Here is an 18,831-nt window from a genome sequence, read left to right on the forward strand (position 1 = left end):
AACAGAATATTCCTGTAAAGGTCTGTTTGCCTTCCAGACCCCTGCCAATCATTTGCTACTCAAGCAGTCCATCCCATGGAATCAAAAGAGGTGATCATGAATTTAATTCTAAAACAAATCTAGTGGTCGATGTCCCGTAAAATAATTATAGGCCAGAATTAGTACTAGTATTACTATTATCTCTGCATATCTGGTCAGTCAGTGCTGGTTAATTCACAAGGAGACACCTGACAAGCACAGCCGTAACAGAATAGCACATCTGGGCCTATTTTGATCACATTATTTTTTGCTTTTGTGTGTTTTGATGGTGATCTTTTATATATGCATGCCTCTGCAAATTGTCTTCATATGGTGGATACTGCTTACCATGCTTCACAGTGTTTTATTACAAACTGTAAAGCTCTGACTCACCACTGTGAGTTATACTCTTGGGTAGGATGGCGTGCTCTGACCACCTGTAGGCTCAGTCATTGGTACACCTTCATGTATAAGGCTATCCTTGTTCTGCTCCCAAACTACCTGTGTGTTTTCATCATGCAGAAAAGTGCCTGGCAACATTCCTTGCGTTCTCAGGACTTCTTCATGCTCGCTGTCCCAAATGCCTGAACGAAAATGGGAAAGGGGGCTTTTATGTATTGGGCACCCTTATCATGGAACTTGTTGCAAAATGGTTTAAAGCTCAAAGAACTGAAACCATTTACTGCTTTTAAATCTAAAATGAAAAAACTAGAGGCAGGTTCCTAAAAATGTTAATTACCAAGGTCACGTAACTGACTTAGTTTTAATTTTTAATTATATAACAAAAAAAAGTTATTCTATATATAACTATGCTGTTTAACCTTGCTGCCTGTCTTGGACAGGTTTCCCTTGAAAAATAGATTTTTAATCTCAATGGGACTCCTGTTAAAATAAAGGTAAAATAAATAAAAAATGACTACAAGCCACTGCCTTTATTTAATAAGGTAGCTCAGTGGTTAGAGCACTTGACTGCAGATGAAGAGGTTTCAAGTTCAAATATCCCCCTGTATGTATCAGCAGTGTTAGTGCTTAACGAACACGTTATAAGAAACTTAGTTATCTGGTGGAGGTGACATGTGATGTCAGAAGCAGTAGAGTTCTCTCACTTTGCAAGAACCCTAAAATGTGCTTCAATGAAAAGCTTCAGTCTAGATGCTTGTGTATTCAAGCTTCACGGGGTTTGCGTGGGCGTCCCAGTTCCACAGCTCAGCGTGTACCTTAAGGTCTTATCGCTGCTCTGTTCATCATCCAAACACACGTATAAGTCAACAACCAGTAGAGAGTTTCAATGAATTCAAAACATTTCCTTATCTTTCTATTTTGTTCTGTGTTCAACGCATTCGTTTTCCTTTTGAAGATACACGAAAGAAACACAGGTTGTTTTATCGCCAGAGAACTGTCAGGGTGGGAATACATTTTAACCACAAGAGGGCAGTAGTTAATCAGTAAATGTACAATCTGAGCTCTCAGATTGAGAGCAGATGGAACAATTACATGGTTCCATCTGCGTTTGGGGGTTCCTCAGCCAGTCAGATGGCTGAGCGGTTAGGGAGTTGGGCTATTAATCAGAAGGTTACTGGTTCGATTCCTGGCCGTGCCGATGACGTTGTGTCTTTGGGCAAGGCACTTCACCCTACTTGCCTCGGGGAGAATGTCCCTGTGCCTACTGTAAGTCGCTCTTAAGCGTCTGCTAAATGACTAAATGTAATAAAACGTTGCTAACAGCAACTCTGACAGCCGGGAAGGGACCCAACCATTACAAAACCTTCCAAACGGCAATAAGTCTAGTGGATGTTTGAGAATATATATATATATATATATATATATATATATATATATATATATATATATATATATATATATATATATATATATATATATATATATAGTCACACATGTGTTTATACAGTGATTTTGTGTAAGAATAACAACATGCAACACACAGACTGCAGAACACCAAAGTTCCATCGAGAGCAACAGACGCACTCTTTTATTCGACAAAGTGAATTCGTTTGTTCTCCGCGGCCGGAACGTTCTACTGCGGAGAAGAGAACCTGCCCAGAAAGAGGACAGACTTGCTCTTGTTGTGCCTGATGAAGAAGAGGAAGGGGTGGTCCGCGGTGAAGTACTCCTCCCTCAGCATGCAGAAGGACACCATGCCCGCCGTGGCGGCAGCTGCCTCCGTGCCCTCCTCGTTCACCTCCACGAAGGCCTTGTGGGCCACGGTGGACAGGAAGAGCCCTCCCTGGCCGTTCATCCCCGACAGATCTGCCTTGTCACTGAACACGTCGGTCATCCCCAGCTTCGCCAGGACGTCGTTCAGGACGACGTCTTCTTCCAGTTTGAACTTGGGCAGGTGAACTATGACCTCCGAGCCGGTGTCCATGTTGTTCCTGTCCGTCCACTCGGACAGCTTCTCCACTGAGAGCTCTTTCTCCAGCTAGGGCACAAAGAGGTACAAATCAATCAAAATACTGTGCAGTACATGGACGTAGCACAAATAGATTTTTCAATTAAATTGTTATTATTCAATTATAACCAGTGTAATGGAAATGAATGGTGATGGGCTAATAAAGCAGAAGTGTGATCGTGCCTGGTAACGACTCGCTCATTTGAATCAGGTGTGTTGGAGCAGGGACCGCCTAACATGCAGGACAGTGGACCCCGAGGGCCAGGGTCGAGAACCACTGACCTTTAGGGCTAAGATTATCTACAGGTAACCTTTTGTTGTTTACTTTGAGTAGTGGGTCAGAGCCATCTGTGGATTGTTCCGGCAGCAGGACAAACATGCTCAGCTCCTCATCCACGTAAGGGAGTTCCAGAATCTGGAGGTTGTAGTCTGAGATGTAGTTGAAGGGGAGCTTCTTCATCAGGTACATCATCTGAACCGGTGTGCTCTCATTCTGAAGGTACACACACACGTACACAAACACACATTCACACACACACACACACAGACACACGTACACACACGTACACAAACACATATTGGAGGAAGTACACCTTTACACTTTTTCCACAACATTTCTGTATACTTGTTACTGTTACTACATTCAGTATTACCTAGTCGATTTAATTGCATTGTCTTTCTGACCTGGTTCAGTTTAAAGTCCATCTCTTTGGTCTCGCTTTCGGCAAATCGGTTTAGCCAGTTCCCTTTGAAGTAAATGGCGTTCACCAGAGCCAGCCTTGTCATGGAAGTTACCATTCCCGGCTTGAGCAGGTCTTTGATTTTATCTATGAAGAGAATATCACAATCAATCAATCAGGCAAGTCTATGTTACAAGAAAATATGCGATTAGGAGACACACAGAGACGAACAACCAGAAACCTCGTGGAACTTCAGTCTGGACCATGAGGTGACCAGCCACAGATATTGCTTCATATTCATCTAGGCCAGAGGTCTTCAACCCTGTCCTCAGGGACCCCCTGTCCTGCACGTTTTAGATGTTTCCCTGCTCCAACACACCTGACTCAAATGACTGGGTTGTTATCCAGCTCTGCAGAATGACCATTCATTTGAATCAGGTGTGTTGGAGCAGGAAAACATCTAAAACATGCAGGGCAGGGGGTCCCTGAGGACCAGGGTTGAAGACCTCTGATTTAGGCTGCACCATCTCACTTTCAGTCTGTTGTTCCACCCAGCTGTTGATCTGGGCCCTGGACTCCTCTGCAGACCCCATGAAATCCACCGCCTTCATGTCAGCGTGGTAGAATTTCTGAGTGGCCTCCACAAATTCCTTCAGCACAAACACAGTCTTAGTATACAACAAGGACGTTCAACCCTGGTCCTCAGGGCCCGCTGTCCTGCATGTTCTAGATGTTTCCCTGCTCCAACGCTGTCCTGCATGTTCTAGATGTTTCCCTGCTCCAACGCTGTCCTGCATGTTCTAGATGTTTCCCTGCTCTAACGCTGTCCTGCATGTTCTAGATGTTTCCCTGCTCCAACGCTGTCCTGCATGTTCTAGATGTTTCCCTGCTCCAACGCTGTCCTGCATGTTCTAGATGTTTCCCTGCTCCAACGCTGTCCTGCATGTTCTAGATGTTTCCCTGCTCCAACACACCTGATTCACGCGAACAGCTCGTTAGAAGGCTTCCACAGAGCTTGTTGACATCCCATTCATTTGAATCTGGTGTGTTGGAAGAGGGAGTCAGATGGCTGAGCGGTTAGGGTATCGGGCTAGTAATCAGAAGGTCTCTGGTTCGATTCCCGGCAATGCCAAATGGATATGTGTCCTTGGGCAAGCCACTTCACCCTACTTGCCTCGGGGGGAATGTCCCTGTACTTACTGTAAGTCGCTCTGGATAAGTGCGTCTGCTAAATGTAAATGGAACAGAGAAACATCTAGAACATTGGGCCCTGAGGACCAGGATTCGACCACTCCTGGTATACAATCTCCTAGTTCCGTTGTATGAGGTACGCACTGTATGTACACTCACTGGAGGGTTGGAGGGTGACATGCACAGGAACTGACCGGGAGGAAGTTGCTCGTCTGTTCTCCGTAGACGCGGTTGGCCAGCTTCAGGACGTAGGAGGCAGACGGAGAGTTGATCTCTGCGTTGAGCGTCTGGAACTCTGCGTGGACGTCTTTTGTTGAGCCGAAGGCTAGAACCTGGGGAAGGGGTTAGAGAGGTGAACTCCACACAGGTATGTCAGGAATGTAAACTTGGCATAGCGACGAACACGTCCTTGCATTTGTACGCAGATATGATGTCATGTTTTTGGCAGCAGGATGCTTTGTGACATGACTTTGTGACAGGCTCTGATGTTGTTGTCAAAGAAGGAGACACATATATACCAAAGAACTTGCTTTTATACTCTTTGTATATACTGTAGTCATGCAGTCAATTCTACTGCCAACTGTGTGTAACCGATGTGTTTATGACCCTCTCCATAGTAACGGATAGTAAAGGCAGTTATCATGTTCCTCCAGAGCGGTCTTGGAGTCTAAAGTACAGGTAATAAAATTCAAATATCTTCAAAAGTTGCAATCTCTATGGTCTGTGTGTGTGTGTGTGTGGAAGAGCGGGTGGGGTACCTTTTCCATCTGTGCTGCAGTGTCGCCCTTCGCTCCCAGGTAGACCATAGCCAAGGCTGAGCTGATGCTCAGCGGGGACACAAACACGTTCCCTGCGGGGCTGGAGGCGCTCAGGGTGCGGAACAGCTCCAACGCAAACGCTGTGTTGGAGTTGCTGAGAGCCATGGCAGCTGACTGTGTATCCTGGGATGTAGGAAGGCGGATGTGAGCAGGGTTCAACTCAAGGGCGATTCTAGGATCAGACCTTTAGGGGTGCTCAGCCCCCAATGATAATGTGACGTGAATACAGTGCCTTGCAAAAGTGCTAAACCCACTTGGTTATATAAAAACCCTAATTTCACTGGATAACAATTAATACATTTATGAATTATTCTGCAAAATATTGAATGAATGAAAAAACTAAGGATGTCCCTTTCTTCATGAACTACCATCATCAAATGATAATAAACAATCATATATATATTTTTTTTTTAGATGTGCTGAGATTAGATGTAGGGGTGCTTGAATATCCCTAAAAAGGTCTAAAATCGCCACTGTTTAAACTACAGCAGTTGAACTGTCTAATACCCTGTTGACGATGCTTAATAATACCCTTTCTATGGCCATATGTGAACCCCTCCAGGACATAGCTTGTGAAAAGGGCTACAGCCGACAAATACATTTGATTTGTATTTAATAATACGTTATAGAACATTTTTTAAGCCTACAGTTTACACAACCGACTTGTAAACGTCCATATGTAAATATCTATTCACGATTTCCCCCTGCCTCCCAAATGTTGACTAAGTTTTTTCGATTTTAAGCATGAATAACTTTCTGGATAAGACGATCAAGGCTTTTTCCGGATGTAGCCCAGCCTACACAAGTATACTACCCAGGCCATAATGAAAAGATTCGATCGAGAGAATTCGCTTCCCCATCAACCCGGAAAATAATATGAGATTTTAGATCAAATGTAAGAAAAATCTTCTTCGTTTGAAAACAACTTTTTCTGCAAGTAAATGTACTGTATCAATCAGCCTTGTGCGTCGTTTAAATGTTGGGCTACTTACTAGTTTTGCTTTCGGAAATGAATGATCCGTACGCACGTGGAACGAACAAACTGAAACCGAACAGAGATACAGACAGCCAAAAAGCAACACTCTTCTCGACAGAACTGCGCTACAGATATACAGTGTTGAAATAATTGCTACACGCCAAATCATTCCAGGATTTAACAGTGTATGCCGTACTTCCCCAGTAGCCTACTCCACCCTGAGCAATAACAGAAGGTGGGACTGACCAGACAGCTTCATCATGAAAAAATGTCATGTTGATGAATAAGACACAGATAGCCAAACCTTGTGCAAGCACCGCACGTATGCCTGTACTTTGCTCCGCTTGGCGACTATAGGCAGCAGGTGTATTTTTCATCAGCCTACAGACTAGAATTTGCGAGTCGTAGAAACAAAAGGTGCGGCAAAGGAGGTGGGCGGGTCAAAGGTGTATTTCGGCTAACCACCCACACACAGATAACTGGGTGTGTGTTAGTGCTGAAAGGTTTGTTTTATTGCGTACGACCTTTTCACAATAGCCTGAGATCCATAGTGACACCATGAGTAGCCTATGTATGCACATAGACCTACTGCGTTAAGCAGTTAAGTGATTTGGTTACATAGTGTCTTCTTTCCCGTATCACTTCTCTCTTAGACGTCTGTTGACTCACCCAGGCATGTAGGTAGTTCAGAGTTCCAATTTTAATCGCTGCTGACTTTTAACAGAAACCCCGCTCATAAACAAGCGCTCTCAATGTCTATTCGTTCCTAGACCGACCCGGCAGAGAGTAGAGAGAAGGGTCAGGATGTCATAAGGAAGGAACGTCCTGTCATGTTTGGTTTGGAAATCCATCGTTTAAGCCGGCTGACAAATAAAACTTTGCGGTCAGAGGAATAAGGCTGTGCGGTTCAGGGCAGGAAGACCGTGGAACAGTCTGGACCATGCTTGTCCCTGTTTGAACCCTCGCCATCAACGTGATCCTTTCTTTATTTATGACCCCGAGATCAAAGCGTGTCAGAAGGTCAGCTTAACATGAGTACCAGTGTTGGAGCTTTCGGATTGTTTTTCTTGCTTATAGATGTCCTGTAACTGCTGTGCCGGAGTTTGTGTTGCCCTCATTTCAAACTGACATGCGCACACGCACCCTCATCAGAGCCAGTGTTGTAGTGTAGGGTGTAGACTCTACACTGTAGAGGGACTTTGTTTCTCCCTCTAACTAAACAAGTACAGGTCTGTATCCTAAAGCCAGGCGAGGGGGATGTCCTTGACACCATAACCTGGCACACGAGACACAGGGAACAGTAGCTTCAGTTAGGTTGTGGAAAAATCAAGAAGGGTTATGAGGTCACCACGAGAGAGGGAACAAATACTTGATAATCCGGTTGTTCCATGGTAGAATCGTAAACCCAGAGCACACAAGCTCTACTGCAACTACAGCTTACTTGTCCAAAACATCACCTGGCGCTCTGTCTGTCTCTTTAGTTGCTAGGCAAAATAGGAATAAATAAAGATTGTGTGTGTGTGACAAGGTTCAGGTGAGTAGTTCACGGTACGTCACCAGATACTACCTTGCTATGAATGTTGGAACACTAATCTTCCCTTAATGGTCTGCAGAAGTCAATGTCGTGCTTAGGTGAAACTCTATCAGGTGTTGCGTGTTTGATACGGTTGCTGGAATTGCTCATGTCGAAGCAGAGCCGTCAAACCGCGTATATTTTGGGAGTGGGGCGAGCCTTAGATCGACGCTTTAATTTCGGAATCCATGAAAGACTTAGTGTTGCCAATTATTACTCCAAACTAGTTTTTTTTTTAGTTTTTTTATTATTATTATTTTATTTTTTTACTACCAGCCATGCAGAAAATCTCCTACAGTATCACCTATGTGGATTTAGTATCTAAATGATACTTTAAAGTCTCCATTTTGTTTGTGAAAACAGCTGTTGATAGTTCATATCTGTGACCATGACAATCACCATGCTATCACCATGACGATCACCATGCTATCACCATGACGATCAGCTGGCACAACAGGACCAGGGAACCCACGCAGCTGTGACCTTCTGAGGGATAAAGCAGGAATCTGCCCCTCTCCTGGTTGAGTTTCTAGATTAACCAGCATACTGTTTCAAGTGTAGTCTGTCACCTGTCATCCCTTTGGATGGAGTGTGTAACCTACTTTGGTGTGGAGCTTGTGCAGTGAACACCTGAACCATGTAGACAATCCACATAGTGCTCCAGGCTGAGAATGCACACAGAACGTGATGCAGGAAAGAGCTATAAACATTGACTGAACTGTTAGTTACTAGGCCATTGCAGCCTGGCCTCCACATCCCTCGCCCCACACTCACTACTCCTTAGACACATTCCAGTCCCCCAAAAAAAAGATCTGTAAAAACTCTAAAGAAAGGAAGCCCATGTCATAAATGTAAACATTAGACTTAAAATAGTTTTACCACCTACCTCTTCTACTGTGATTAAAAAAAGACAATAAATTCTTTTATTTTTTATTGCAACCTTGTTCACAAGCTTGTAATCTTCTACGGAAGAGGTCATTCCCCTAATAATAGGACACAATGTTTTTGGACCAGCTAGGTTAGGCAGGCAAGCAAGTAGCCCCGTCCAAGCAATTCATTGCATTTGGTTCAAAAGTAATTTATTGGTCATGTTTGTAACAGTTTATTTTATTATACTGTCAGAAAATTTGAATTTTTTGATTGCTATCAGGATTTGAAGGATTTTGTTTATTTCAGCAAATATAACAAAAACATTACCTACCCTGCCTTTAACCCTCTCTGACAATAGCAAAACACTGCTTAGACTAACCCTGTATGTTGTGACTATGGCTCAAACAAGTACTGATTAGAGTTGGAGCTAAATTTAGTCTGAGAAGAAAGCAAGCATTTCATTTGCCCCAGTGCCACACAGAACACAGTGGCAGCTGAAAGGCACAGCTCAATCCTACGTCAACAGAGGCCAGATAGAGAGAGACAGAGAGATATAGAGAACTTGAGATGGAGTGAGGGGTGGCAGGTGTTTAGATCAAAAGAATGCGCTTAACAGACATTCGACAAAGAGAGACAGGTGTGCCAATAGGAACTTGAGAGGAAAATAGAGGAACTGATGGAGTTAAAGGTGGGAAGGTGTTTGAGGAGAGTGACCCGTAGGCTGCAAGGTCATTCTGCTGCTCCATTAAAGTCCTATATTTACTGAGTCCAGGTGCAAAGGTCCTTCCTCCATCCCCTCCCAGCAAGCATCACACCTCGTTCCCAGTCTGGGTGTAGTGAACACTCCCGCCCTCCACTCGTTAAACTCCCAAACACCGCGTCCCTGTGATCTAGCCCACAGTTCAGCGCACGCTGTCAAAACTCCGTCCGTCGTCCCATCATGGAACCCCACAACGCTGGTCCTGCCTCCCCGCTGAGACACACGCTGATCTCCACATTCCCCAGATCTCCGCCCCACTCCCATCGGTGTCCTTGGGCCAGACTCTTGGGATCAGAGCATAGACCACAACCCCTCCCTCCCCCTCCAGCCCCCCCCCCCCCTCCAGCCCCCTCCAGCTTTTAGCCTTACCTCTCTCTCTCTCCCTCCTCCAGTGAAGCCCTGCTCTCAGCAGCACTCCCTCCGCTGAGACCAGCCCACACCAGAGAGCTGTGTGTGCCACTAACCTGCAAGCTGACTTCCTCTGAGGCCGGACAGTCGCACCTGAGCCGCAGAAACGTCGACGACCAGAAAAGACTCGAGGAAGAAGGAGAGGACGACTTGCTTCCATGAGAGACATGGGAGGAAAGGAGAAGAAGATTTTAGTTATTGCCAATATACCGAAACATACAGGGTGAGTTATATGTTATTTAGGATGCAGTGCTTAATTTTTTTTTTTTTTTTAAGAATCTTTGACATTTACATTTTTTTTTACAAACGTTTTGAATTGTGTTCATTGCTTTTTCGCCATGCAGTAGAAAGTGGGGAATAGAAAAATAATATTATAAGTTGTAAAATTGTCAAAAAGTGAGACATGTCCTAGATACTCTCTCACCTGCTACATCTATATACATACGGAATTAACTTATTAGGTTATCTACTTTTGATCTTCCAGTTATTCAGTGCTGTACAGTATTATATATAGCTGCCTTAATAGTTATGTTATTCTTAGTTTTACATTGCAATCATATCTTATAAGGGTCAGGATTCCAGCACCTCTTTCCCTATAGACTTAGTTGCGTCCCTAGCATAGTGCCAGTCAACATGATACTCTCTTCACTCTAATTAATGTTAGGGTGATTAAGTTTAAGACAGCATAACCAATTTGGTTAAATGTATAGCTGAACACAACTTTTATATTATTATTTGTCTTTTGTGCTACAGTCCATCTCAAGAACAAAAGTTCTAAGTTTAATGAGTTATTTAAGTTCAAAGTCTTAATTTGCCTTAATTTACTTAAAATAAATGCCATTGATGTACTGTAGAGACATGCTGAGTTTATTTACCACAAATAACATTTGTTGTTATTTCCTACAACAACGAATGAGCTACATATTACATTTACATGTATTCATTTAGCAGACACTTTTATCCAAAGCGACTTTCAACAGAGAGCTTTACAAAGTGCAAAGGTCACTGATAATAACAACAACAAGATAGCCCCAAAGCATTGCGGGTAGCCAAAACAAGAAACACACATTGTGAACAACCAAAAAATAAGTGCTAAAGAAAAGGACCATAACAGCATGTAGTTAAGCAAGTTACAAAACAACAGTTGAACAACAGTTGAACTGACGAAGTGACCTTCGTGTTTACAGTTTAATTTGGGGTTCTTTTCAGTGCGACACATCTGCTGTGTACTATATTAAGGGTCCTGCTTTGTTCTTTGACAAATGGAAAAGTAGTTCTACAGTTACACACTTCAGCAGTGCCGTCTGTCGCCCGTGTGTCAAGGATGGGTTACAAGTGTGTGCAAGTGAATTTCTTTGCATTTGATGTGAGTGTGTGTGGGTGTGGGTTTGCGATCTAATCTATGTATTTTTACACTTTCAATGGATTCATGCAGTCAATCAATTCAGAGCTTTCCTCAACACGCATCGCAAGTTTGTTTCTGCGTGTGTGTGTGTGTGTCCAAGCATGTGTGTGCACGCGTTCACGCTTGTGTGTAACGTACATGTGGCATTGGGTTCTGCAACACTTTGGGTGCAGTAATCTAAGCCTTCACACAGGCCTTTCAGCATCAGCCAAGCCCGGAGAGTGATGGCGGGCGATGCTCTGATCAGAGAAACTGAACACAGCTTTAGCAACGATCAAAGCCTTGGCTCTCCTCAACCAGGCGGGGGGAGGACGGGTGTTAAAGATGGCCAAGGTGAAGAAATGATGAGTGTAGAGGAAAAACACGCTGATTCCTTCATTTAACTGAGGAACATCCTGTACTGATGATGCAGCAGTGCATCTGCTACTAAGTGGAGCCTCTCAGTCGAGTGCGTTGTCTCTTTAGTGGAAAATAAAACAACAATCAGCCCCCCTTCAGGGATGGTGATCACCGGTTTGTTGACATTGTCGACCCCTCAATTAGTCAGAGGTTTATTTTTACAGACCTAACCCTGGTTCAGTCTATACCAACCAAACATGCAAGCTGCCAGTCAAAGACGAGGCTTTCAAGCCCCTTTACGGCATCAGCCCCCTCCATGGCCAACAGCCCCCCTGTTATGTTTGGTGGCTTAAACATGAGATGTTGCCATGCTACGGAGCCTGGGCAGAAGTGGAGAGAGGGAGGTGATGGATGGTCCAGAGAGGGGAGAACCAGCCCAGAGGGGATTGTTTCTGACTGACAGTTTAACTAGGTCTGGAAAACCTGCCTTGCAGAGGGGTGGGTTCTCTGTCCTCTCCACTGTAACACTTAAAAACACACGGTACATACAGGATGAGCCAAGGGAATCCCCCTACACACTGTGCACTCACAAACACACACATTCACCCACGACTACACAGGAGCCCACACACACACACACAAGCACAAGACCTTGAGCAGAAACCGTCAGATGAATGTTGCCGAGAAATGTGGGTGTCACTACAGCGTTGAGGGAGAAGTTTGAAAAGGCTAACCTAACATCCTGTCATGCTCTCCAATTAGCATGATCCGGTTAATGAACAGTGGATGGTGTTCCATATCTCCAGGCCTGTGTTGACTCCCTGTATAAATAGATGAAGTGATACCTGATGCCTGGGCAGGGGCCGGGGCTGGGGCCGGGGCCGGGGCCGGGGCCGGGGCAAGGCTTCCACGGTGCCCTGTGTTTTGACGGCTACAGCTGCTCTGATCTGTGATCTGGTAGCTCATGTGGATATGCTGGAGGGGAGGAGGGGGGATACACTTCAAACACCACAACAAAGTTGCGTTTTAAGACACTTAAAACACAAAACGTTCGGACGGATATCTTTTAGGATGCTACCGGGCAGGCTGAGCAAAACTTTGCAGACGACCAGGAGTGTAAACGCTTCAGTCCAAGTTAGACCCTCTTCAGAGTATCTGAAACTCATGAGGCTCCTCCCATCAGTCCCTCAGGTGGGATTACAAAGGAGAGAAGGACACAGCACTGATGAATCAGGCGGATTGGCAGGATTACGAATCAATCTAGGAAAAACACATCAACTCAAGCTACGGCATCGCTCAAACAGCCCTCAACAAGCACACAGAAAACACCTGATCCTCACACACACACACACACAAACACACCCCTCCTCCTTCTGCCCGACCCCTGACCCTTCTTACGGGATTCCCTAAAATAAGATCGTTAAAGTGGGTGTGCGGGTCACCTCACTGCCCCTTGTCACTCCAGGGTCACCTCACCCCCCCCCCCCTTTCACTCCAGGGGTTCCCCAGGTTCCCCCGGAGGTCATGCCCAGTTCACGCAGCCCAAAATGACTTGATGAAAATGACAGAGTGGTGGCCAGGTCACCAGCTGTTTCCTAGCAGCGTGTGGATGGATCCATCAGAGGAGAAGGTTCAGTCAGCAAAACACAACAACATGTCCAGCAGCTGCATCAGGAGATTTACCCCACCACAACCCCGACACAAATGTACTACAATTATTTATCTTTTTCTAACTCCATCAACCTTCCTTTTAGTAGCTACTTCTTATTCTCAAACGAACGTGTTGCTTCGTGATCCTGCATGCAAACAGTGAACAAAACGGGGGGGGGGGGGGAACGCAGAACGGGGGGGAACGCACAACATGGGGAACGCAGAATGTGGGCGCAGCGACGGCTCTCCTGGCAGGTGTTCTGATGGAAACTCTGGAATGAAATCCAACGCTACTCTCAGGAACAAGAAGATCTAGCTGCTGGGTCTAAAACCCCAACTCTCTGACCTGGCAGACAACTATAAATATGAACATGAATATCCCCCATGAGCCAGCTTGGTTCTGATGATGGAGCCACTCCAGGTACAGGCCTAATTAAGCCAGCTGTCGCCAGCGGGCCTGGCTGGAGATTCTTTCGGTTTAGCATCACTCCACACTGCCTGAGCCATAACTGAGAGGTGAGCAAGACACGGTCATGCCATACCCGTATTTATTATACGGCTTTGTTGAATACTTCTTTTTGATTGGTCAATTACAGCATTCGACATCATACAAGCAGATGGTCGCTATTACTAATAACTGACCGTTGCTATGGACGCTAGCAAAGTACTTTTTTCAGCGGAAGCATTTAAACCATTTTTTCCACAAGTTAAATCATTGTTAAATAAATGCGTCGTATCAAATGATGGAAGTCTTTAGTGTAGTCAGCCGGATCAGCGAGCCGATCGTTTGATTAGCCTACATCAGGTTTTGCTTCATAGTAACAATCGGCTCGCTACACAGTAGCCTAGCCTATTATCCTTGACAACAAAACCCTGGGATAGAGATCGTTCAGATTGAGCGACTGAAAGATTCCGCGATTTGTTGATGCTGGGTTTGTTGTCGTTCTTGTCGGAAAACGTCTAAACCCACTCCTGTCTTCTGTTCTGCGTGTTTGGTTTAGATCAGACAAAAAACCACCGTGTGTGGAAGGTCGCAGCGACTTGACCCCCGCCCGGAAACAACAGGCGTCCGATCCCCAGCCGCTTCGCCCCACTTCGCCCGGCGGGGACAAGATGGAGGGGCTGACAGTGATCCGTAACCGCAGCAACAGCCTCCGGCTGGGTCGCCTAGCGTTCTACCGCCACCTGGAGAAGGTGGAGACCATGCGCAGCTTCTGGGAGCTCAAACACGTGGAGCTGAAGGGAGACTGTTCTGAGGTAATGCTCACCTGACACACACACCTAACGGACAAACACATCTGAAGTGAAGTGAGTTGTTTATCATGTGTACACCAAAAGTATCAGACAACAGTAATACAAATATTAGCAGCAGAGATGGGGAATATTTATATGTTTTATATTATATAATTGGAAAATGACCAGTGAGCGTTTATTTTATGTTAAATACACATTCATTCATTTATGTGGCAGCTTGCTATTCGCCATTTGCCCCCTAGAGGGAGATGCGCGTCTCTATTAGTGACGTGAATGCCTGTAGTTACACCAGCCTACTCCAGACTTCTGTGTCCTTCAAGCCACCGTTCACACCAAAACAATAGACAACACGCCTGCAAAACTATTTATTTGTGAGTTGTTTTGTTATCTCAGCCCTTTGATAAATTTATGAAGAACTTGCCTAGCTGTGAAGGTTGTGGTTGTTGCTAAGAGGCGGTCGTCACAAGTGTGCGGTGTTAAGATGTGTTTGTGTAGCGATCAGGAAGGTGTTCAGTCCCATGTTGACCAGGCTGTGCGCTCCAGGCCAGGTGACTGACTGTTTGAAGACTTAGTTTGAGCTTAACAACACGTGCTCCAGGCTCATATGCTGGCGGAGCCGCGAATCAGAAACTGCTTTCGCTTTCAGCTCTGGAACTGAAACACGGGAGGGGGGGGGGGGGGGGGGCAGCAAGTGTAACTTAAGAGCCAAGTCTATTTCAATCAGGCTGCACAACTCCCCCCCCCCTCTCTCTCTCTCTCTCTCTCTCTCTCTCTCTCTCTCTCTCTCTCTCTCTGTCTCTCTCTCTCTCTCTCTCTCTCTCTCTCTCTCTCTCTCTCTCTCTCTGTCTCTCTGTCTCTCTCTCTCTCTCTCTCTCTGTCTCTCTCTCTCTCTCTCTCTCTCTCTCTCTCTCTCTCTCTCTCTCTCTCTCTCTCTCTCTCTCTCTCTCTCTCTCTCTCTCTCTCTCTCTCTCTCTCTCTCTCTCTCTCTCTCTCTCTCTCTCTCTCTCTCTCTCTCTCTCTCTCTCTCTCTCTGTCTCTCTCTCTCTCTCTCTCTCTCTCTCTCTCTCTCTCTCTCTCTCTCTCTCTCTCTCTCTCTCTCTCTCTCTCTCTCTCTCTCTCTCTCTCTCTCTCTCTCTCTCTCTCTCTCTCTCTCTCTCTCTCTCTCTCTCTCTCTCTCTCTCTCTCTCTCTCTCTCTCTCTCTCTCTCTCTCTCTCTCTCTCTCTCTCTGTCTCTCTGTCTCTCTGTCTCTCTCTCTCTCTCTCTCTCTCTCTCTCTCTCTATCCCTCTCTGGCTCTCTTTCTCCTTTCCTCTCTCCCATTCCATATCAGCAGTATGCGTTTTTTTCTCTCAAATTTCTCTTCCGTCTCTATGGCGAGTTCTTCCTGGTTTCTCCTTCAACACGTTCCGCACTGAGCCGTGTCTTCCTACTCCACTCTCAGCGGTCCCTGTTCCCACTCATGCAGGAAGGGGGGTGGGGGGTGTGAGGTGTGAAATGTGTGTGTGCGTCGTTCCTGCGAGGTGTCCTACTCTCTGACCCTTGCCCTCCCACCTGCTGCCGCCTGTTAGACATGGAGCTGAGCGGGGCCGCAGGGATCTAGTTCATCTAAGAACAGCGGTCGGACAGCTGGGAGCTGTCACACAGCCCAGAACCAGGCCGCCAGCCGCTGTCACACAGCCCAGAACCAGGCCACCAGCCGCTGTCACACAGCCCAGAACCAGGCCACCAGCCGCTGTCACACAGCCCAGAACCAGGCCACCAGCCGCTGTCACACAGCCCAGAACCAGGCCGCCAGCCGCTGTCACACAGCCCAGAACCAGGCCGCCAGCCGCTGTCACACAGCCTAGAACCAGGCCACCAGCCGCTGTCTCACGGCCTAGAACCAGGCCACCAGCCACTGTCACACGGCCTAAACCAGGCCACCAGCCACTGTCACACGGCCTAGAACCAGGCCACCAGCTGCTGTCTCACGGCCTAGAACCAGGCCGCCACCGCTGTCTCACGGCCTAGAACCAGGCCACCAGCCACTGTCTCACGGCCTAGAACCAGGCCGCCACCGCTGTCTCACGGCCTAGAACCAGGCCACCAGCCGCTGTCTCACGGCCTAGAACCAGGCCACCAGCCACTGTCACACGGCCTAAACCAGGCCACCAGCCACTGTCACACGGCCTAGAACCAGGCCACCAGCTGCTGTCTCACGGCCTAGAACCAGGCCGCCACCGCTGTCTCACGGCCTAGAACCAGGCCACCAGCCACTGTCTCACGGCCTAGAACCAGGCCACCAGCTGCTGTCTCACGGCCTAGAACCAGGCCGCCACCGCTGTCTCACGGCCTAGAACCAGGCCACCAGCCGCTGTCTCACGGCCTAGAACCAGGCCACCAGCCACTGTCACACGGCCTAAACCAGGCCACCAGCCACTGTCACACGGCCTAGAACCAGGCCACCAGCTGCTGTCTCACGGCCTAGAACCAGGCCACCAGCCGCTGTGTCACGGCCTAGAACCAGGCCACCAGCCACTGTCACACGGCCTAAACCAGGCCACCAGCCACTGTCACACGGCCTAGAACCAGGCCACCAGCTGCTGTCTCACGGCCTAGAACCAGGCCACCAGCCGTGCGTCCTGCTCAGGGTGACCATGAGTGTTCTCACGTTGAGTCCCACTCAGAGGTGCACCCGCCTGTCTTCCAGCGGCCTGTCGTGTCACTTCCTGTGTGTCGTGTCACTTCCTGTGTGTGTTTAGTAGTCAGTGAAGCTGAGAGGAGGGAGAGGACGCCGTCCTAGCTGGGCCCTGCTCGAGCAGCTGCACCTGCTCCCTGACCTCTGACCCCTGACCTCAGACCCACCCTGTGGTATACTTAGGACCCCACAAGCGCAGGTGTGTGTGTGTGTGTGTATTTGGTGTTTGTTCTCCGAGTGTCTTATAATTGTGTGTGTGTGTGTGACACGGACGGAGAAAACACCCCCCCCCCCCCCCGGGTGTACTTAGTGCCCCTGTGTGTGCGTGTGTGAAGTGCTGTGTCCAAAGTTAAAGGATACCACGATCTCTGCCCATGCCAGCGCCTTCTATACGTGTGTCCAGCTACAACACCATGAACCCGACACCTGTCCCAATCTCATCTCAGAGATGGCATGTTCTTTCCTTTTAGGTCCCTTGGCTGGGGGCAGGGTGGGGGAGTGGGGGTGGCTGGGGGAGGTGGGGTGGGGGGGGGTCAGGTAGGGGGAAGGGGGGTAACAGCGTGACAGGCCAGACTGGTCCTGGCCCGGGCGCGAGGGGAGAGAGAGCGACTGCCTCGCTCAGAGGGGCCCAGCCGTTTCGTAATCGCTGCTCGCCAGCTCTCCAATGTCAACAACGTGTCGCACGGCCAACAGACGCCTTCGCCGCGGGCGACAGAAAGACTGAAATAACAGCGCAGGCGGCTTGAGGCTGTGAAGACAGTCGCCCCCCCGACAACATGGAAAACCTCCTGAAGGATAAGGATATATGGATCGTGGGGAGCGTGTGTTTGGTGGCCTCCTTCCTCTGGAGAAGGATCTGGAATATTTTCTCCTACAAGAGAAGGGACACAGCGTCCTCAGACATCCAGGTAGAGAGTGTGTGTGTGTGTCAGAGAGTGTGTGTGTGTGTCAGAGAGTGTGTGTGTGTGTCAGAGAATTTGTGTGTGTCTGTCTGCATGCAGAGCTTTGAGGATTCACCTGTGCAGGTGTGCTTGTCATTTTTTCACCGGAGGACAGGATATTACACTGGTGCTACAATTATATTATCAAAATGACGCAATGTATGGCCCTGCAATTAACCTGCATGGAATTCCATAAAAAGCCAGTTGCTAAAAACTTCTTAGTAGTGAGTGTGTGTGTGTGTGTGTGTGTGTGTGTGTGTGTGTGTGTGTGTGTGTGCGTAGGTTGTGCTAGGCTAGGCAGCATAGAGTCTGTGTGCAGTGTGAATATCAGAACTCAGCTGGTTTTGGTGATCGATCACCTCTCAGACCCTGGAAGAAGACATCTGATGTGAGCACATGTGATCTGTAATTCGTTTTGGTTCCACACACCTCTCATTAAGACATCTGTGTTGTTTTTATATCAGATATGACATAAGAATGACACCATGTGACAGAAACTACATTGGCACAAAACGGTTCCTAATCAATTTCCCAATGACTCAATCAAATCAGTTTGTAGAGGTTACTGTATGATGTCATGTACTGTATCATGTGATAAGTGTGAGATCACATGACTTTGGCTCAGCCATTTGGAACAGGGCTGTGGAATATGTATCTCTCTAACTCACACACATAAATTCACACAGAGTCATCACATGATAGGACAACTTTATTCCATCCCGGCTCTCTTAAATCACTATTTCATATCCTGTCATGACAGGCTGTGCTTTTTATGCACACACTCAATTGTTTCAAATAGGAAACCATGGGGCACTTTTCAAAACCTTATTTAAACCCTGTCATAAAGTCAACGTAATACACT

At 47.1% G+C, this 18,831-nt stretch overlaps 2 protein-coding genes across 5 annotated transcripts in view; one reads left to right on the forward strand and one right to left on the reverse strand.

Moving 5' to 3' along the window:
- Window positions 1-1,980: 1,980 nt before the first annotated feature.
- Window positions 1,981-6,356, reverse strand: serpinb1 (serpin peptidase inhibitor, clade B (ovalbumin), member 1). Of its 3 annotated transcripts, none has more exons than XM_084693114.1 (7): window positions 6,110-6,331; window positions 5,058-5,240; window positions 4,494-4,631; window positions 3,641-3,758; window positions 3,113-3,255; window positions 2,754-2,921; window positions 1,981-2,458 (listed from the first exon to the last, which is right to left on the reverse strand). In XM_084693114.1, the coding sequence occupies exons 1-7, from the start codon at window positions 6,260-6,262 to the stop codon at window positions 2,054-2,056; spliced, it is 1,308 nt and encodes a 435-aa protein (XP_084549240.1). In that variant the 5' UTR covers window positions 6,263-6,331; the 3' UTR covers window positions 1,981-2,053. The 3 variants fall into 3 exon arrangements, with proteins under 3 accessions (XP_084549240.1, XP_084549241.1, XP_084549242.1); XM_084693116.1 differs by having other exon boundaries at window positions 2,164-2,458; window positions 2,711-2,921; window positions 6,110-6,356; XM_084693115.1 differs by lacking the exon at window positions 6,110-6,331 and having other exon boundaries at window positions 5,058-5,239.
- Window positions 6,357-9,804: 3,448 nt separating this feature from the next.
- The window catches only part of mylk4b (myosin light chain kinase family, member 4b), a 23,411-nt gene continuing 14,384 nt past the window's right edge, over window positions 9,805-18,831 (forward strand). The window contains exons 1-2 of one of the 2 annotated variants that reach the window (XM_084693110.1): window positions 9,805-9,927; window positions 14,100-14,355. In XM_084693110.1, coding sequence (XP_084549236.1) covers window positions 9,863-9,927; window positions 14,100-14,355 — 321 coding nt within the window. In that variant the 5' untranslated portion in view covers window positions 9,805-9,862. Of the gene's footprint in view, window positions 9,928-14,099; window positions 14,356-17,603; window positions 17,937-18,831 lie in introns of those variants that run through there. The other variant, XM_084693111.1, reaches the window with a different exon arrangement.

Source organism: Hypomesus nipponensis, chromosome 26 (assembly GCF_054491055.1).
Source record: "Hypomesus nipponensis isolate SF chromosome 26, ASM5449105v1, whole genome shotgun sequence".
In the NCBI taxonomy this organism is placed as follows: Eukaryota; Metazoa; Chordata; class Actinopteri; order Osmeriformes; family Osmeridae; genus Hypomesus; species Hypomesus nipponensis.

Coding starts and splice junctions, on each gene's coding strand:
- serpinb1 (XM_084693114.1), bottom strand. CDS start 6,262: ATGATTTGGCGTGTAGCAATTATTTCAACACTGTATATCTGTAGCGCA. Junction 5,241..6,109: donor CATTTCCGAAAGCAAAACTA/GTAAGTAGCCCA, acceptor CCTACATCCCAG/GATACACAGTCAGCTGCCAT. Junction 2,922..3,112: donor TGGACTTTAAACTGAACCAG/GTCAGAAAGACA, acceptor GTGTACCTTCAG/AATGAGAGCACACCGGTTCA.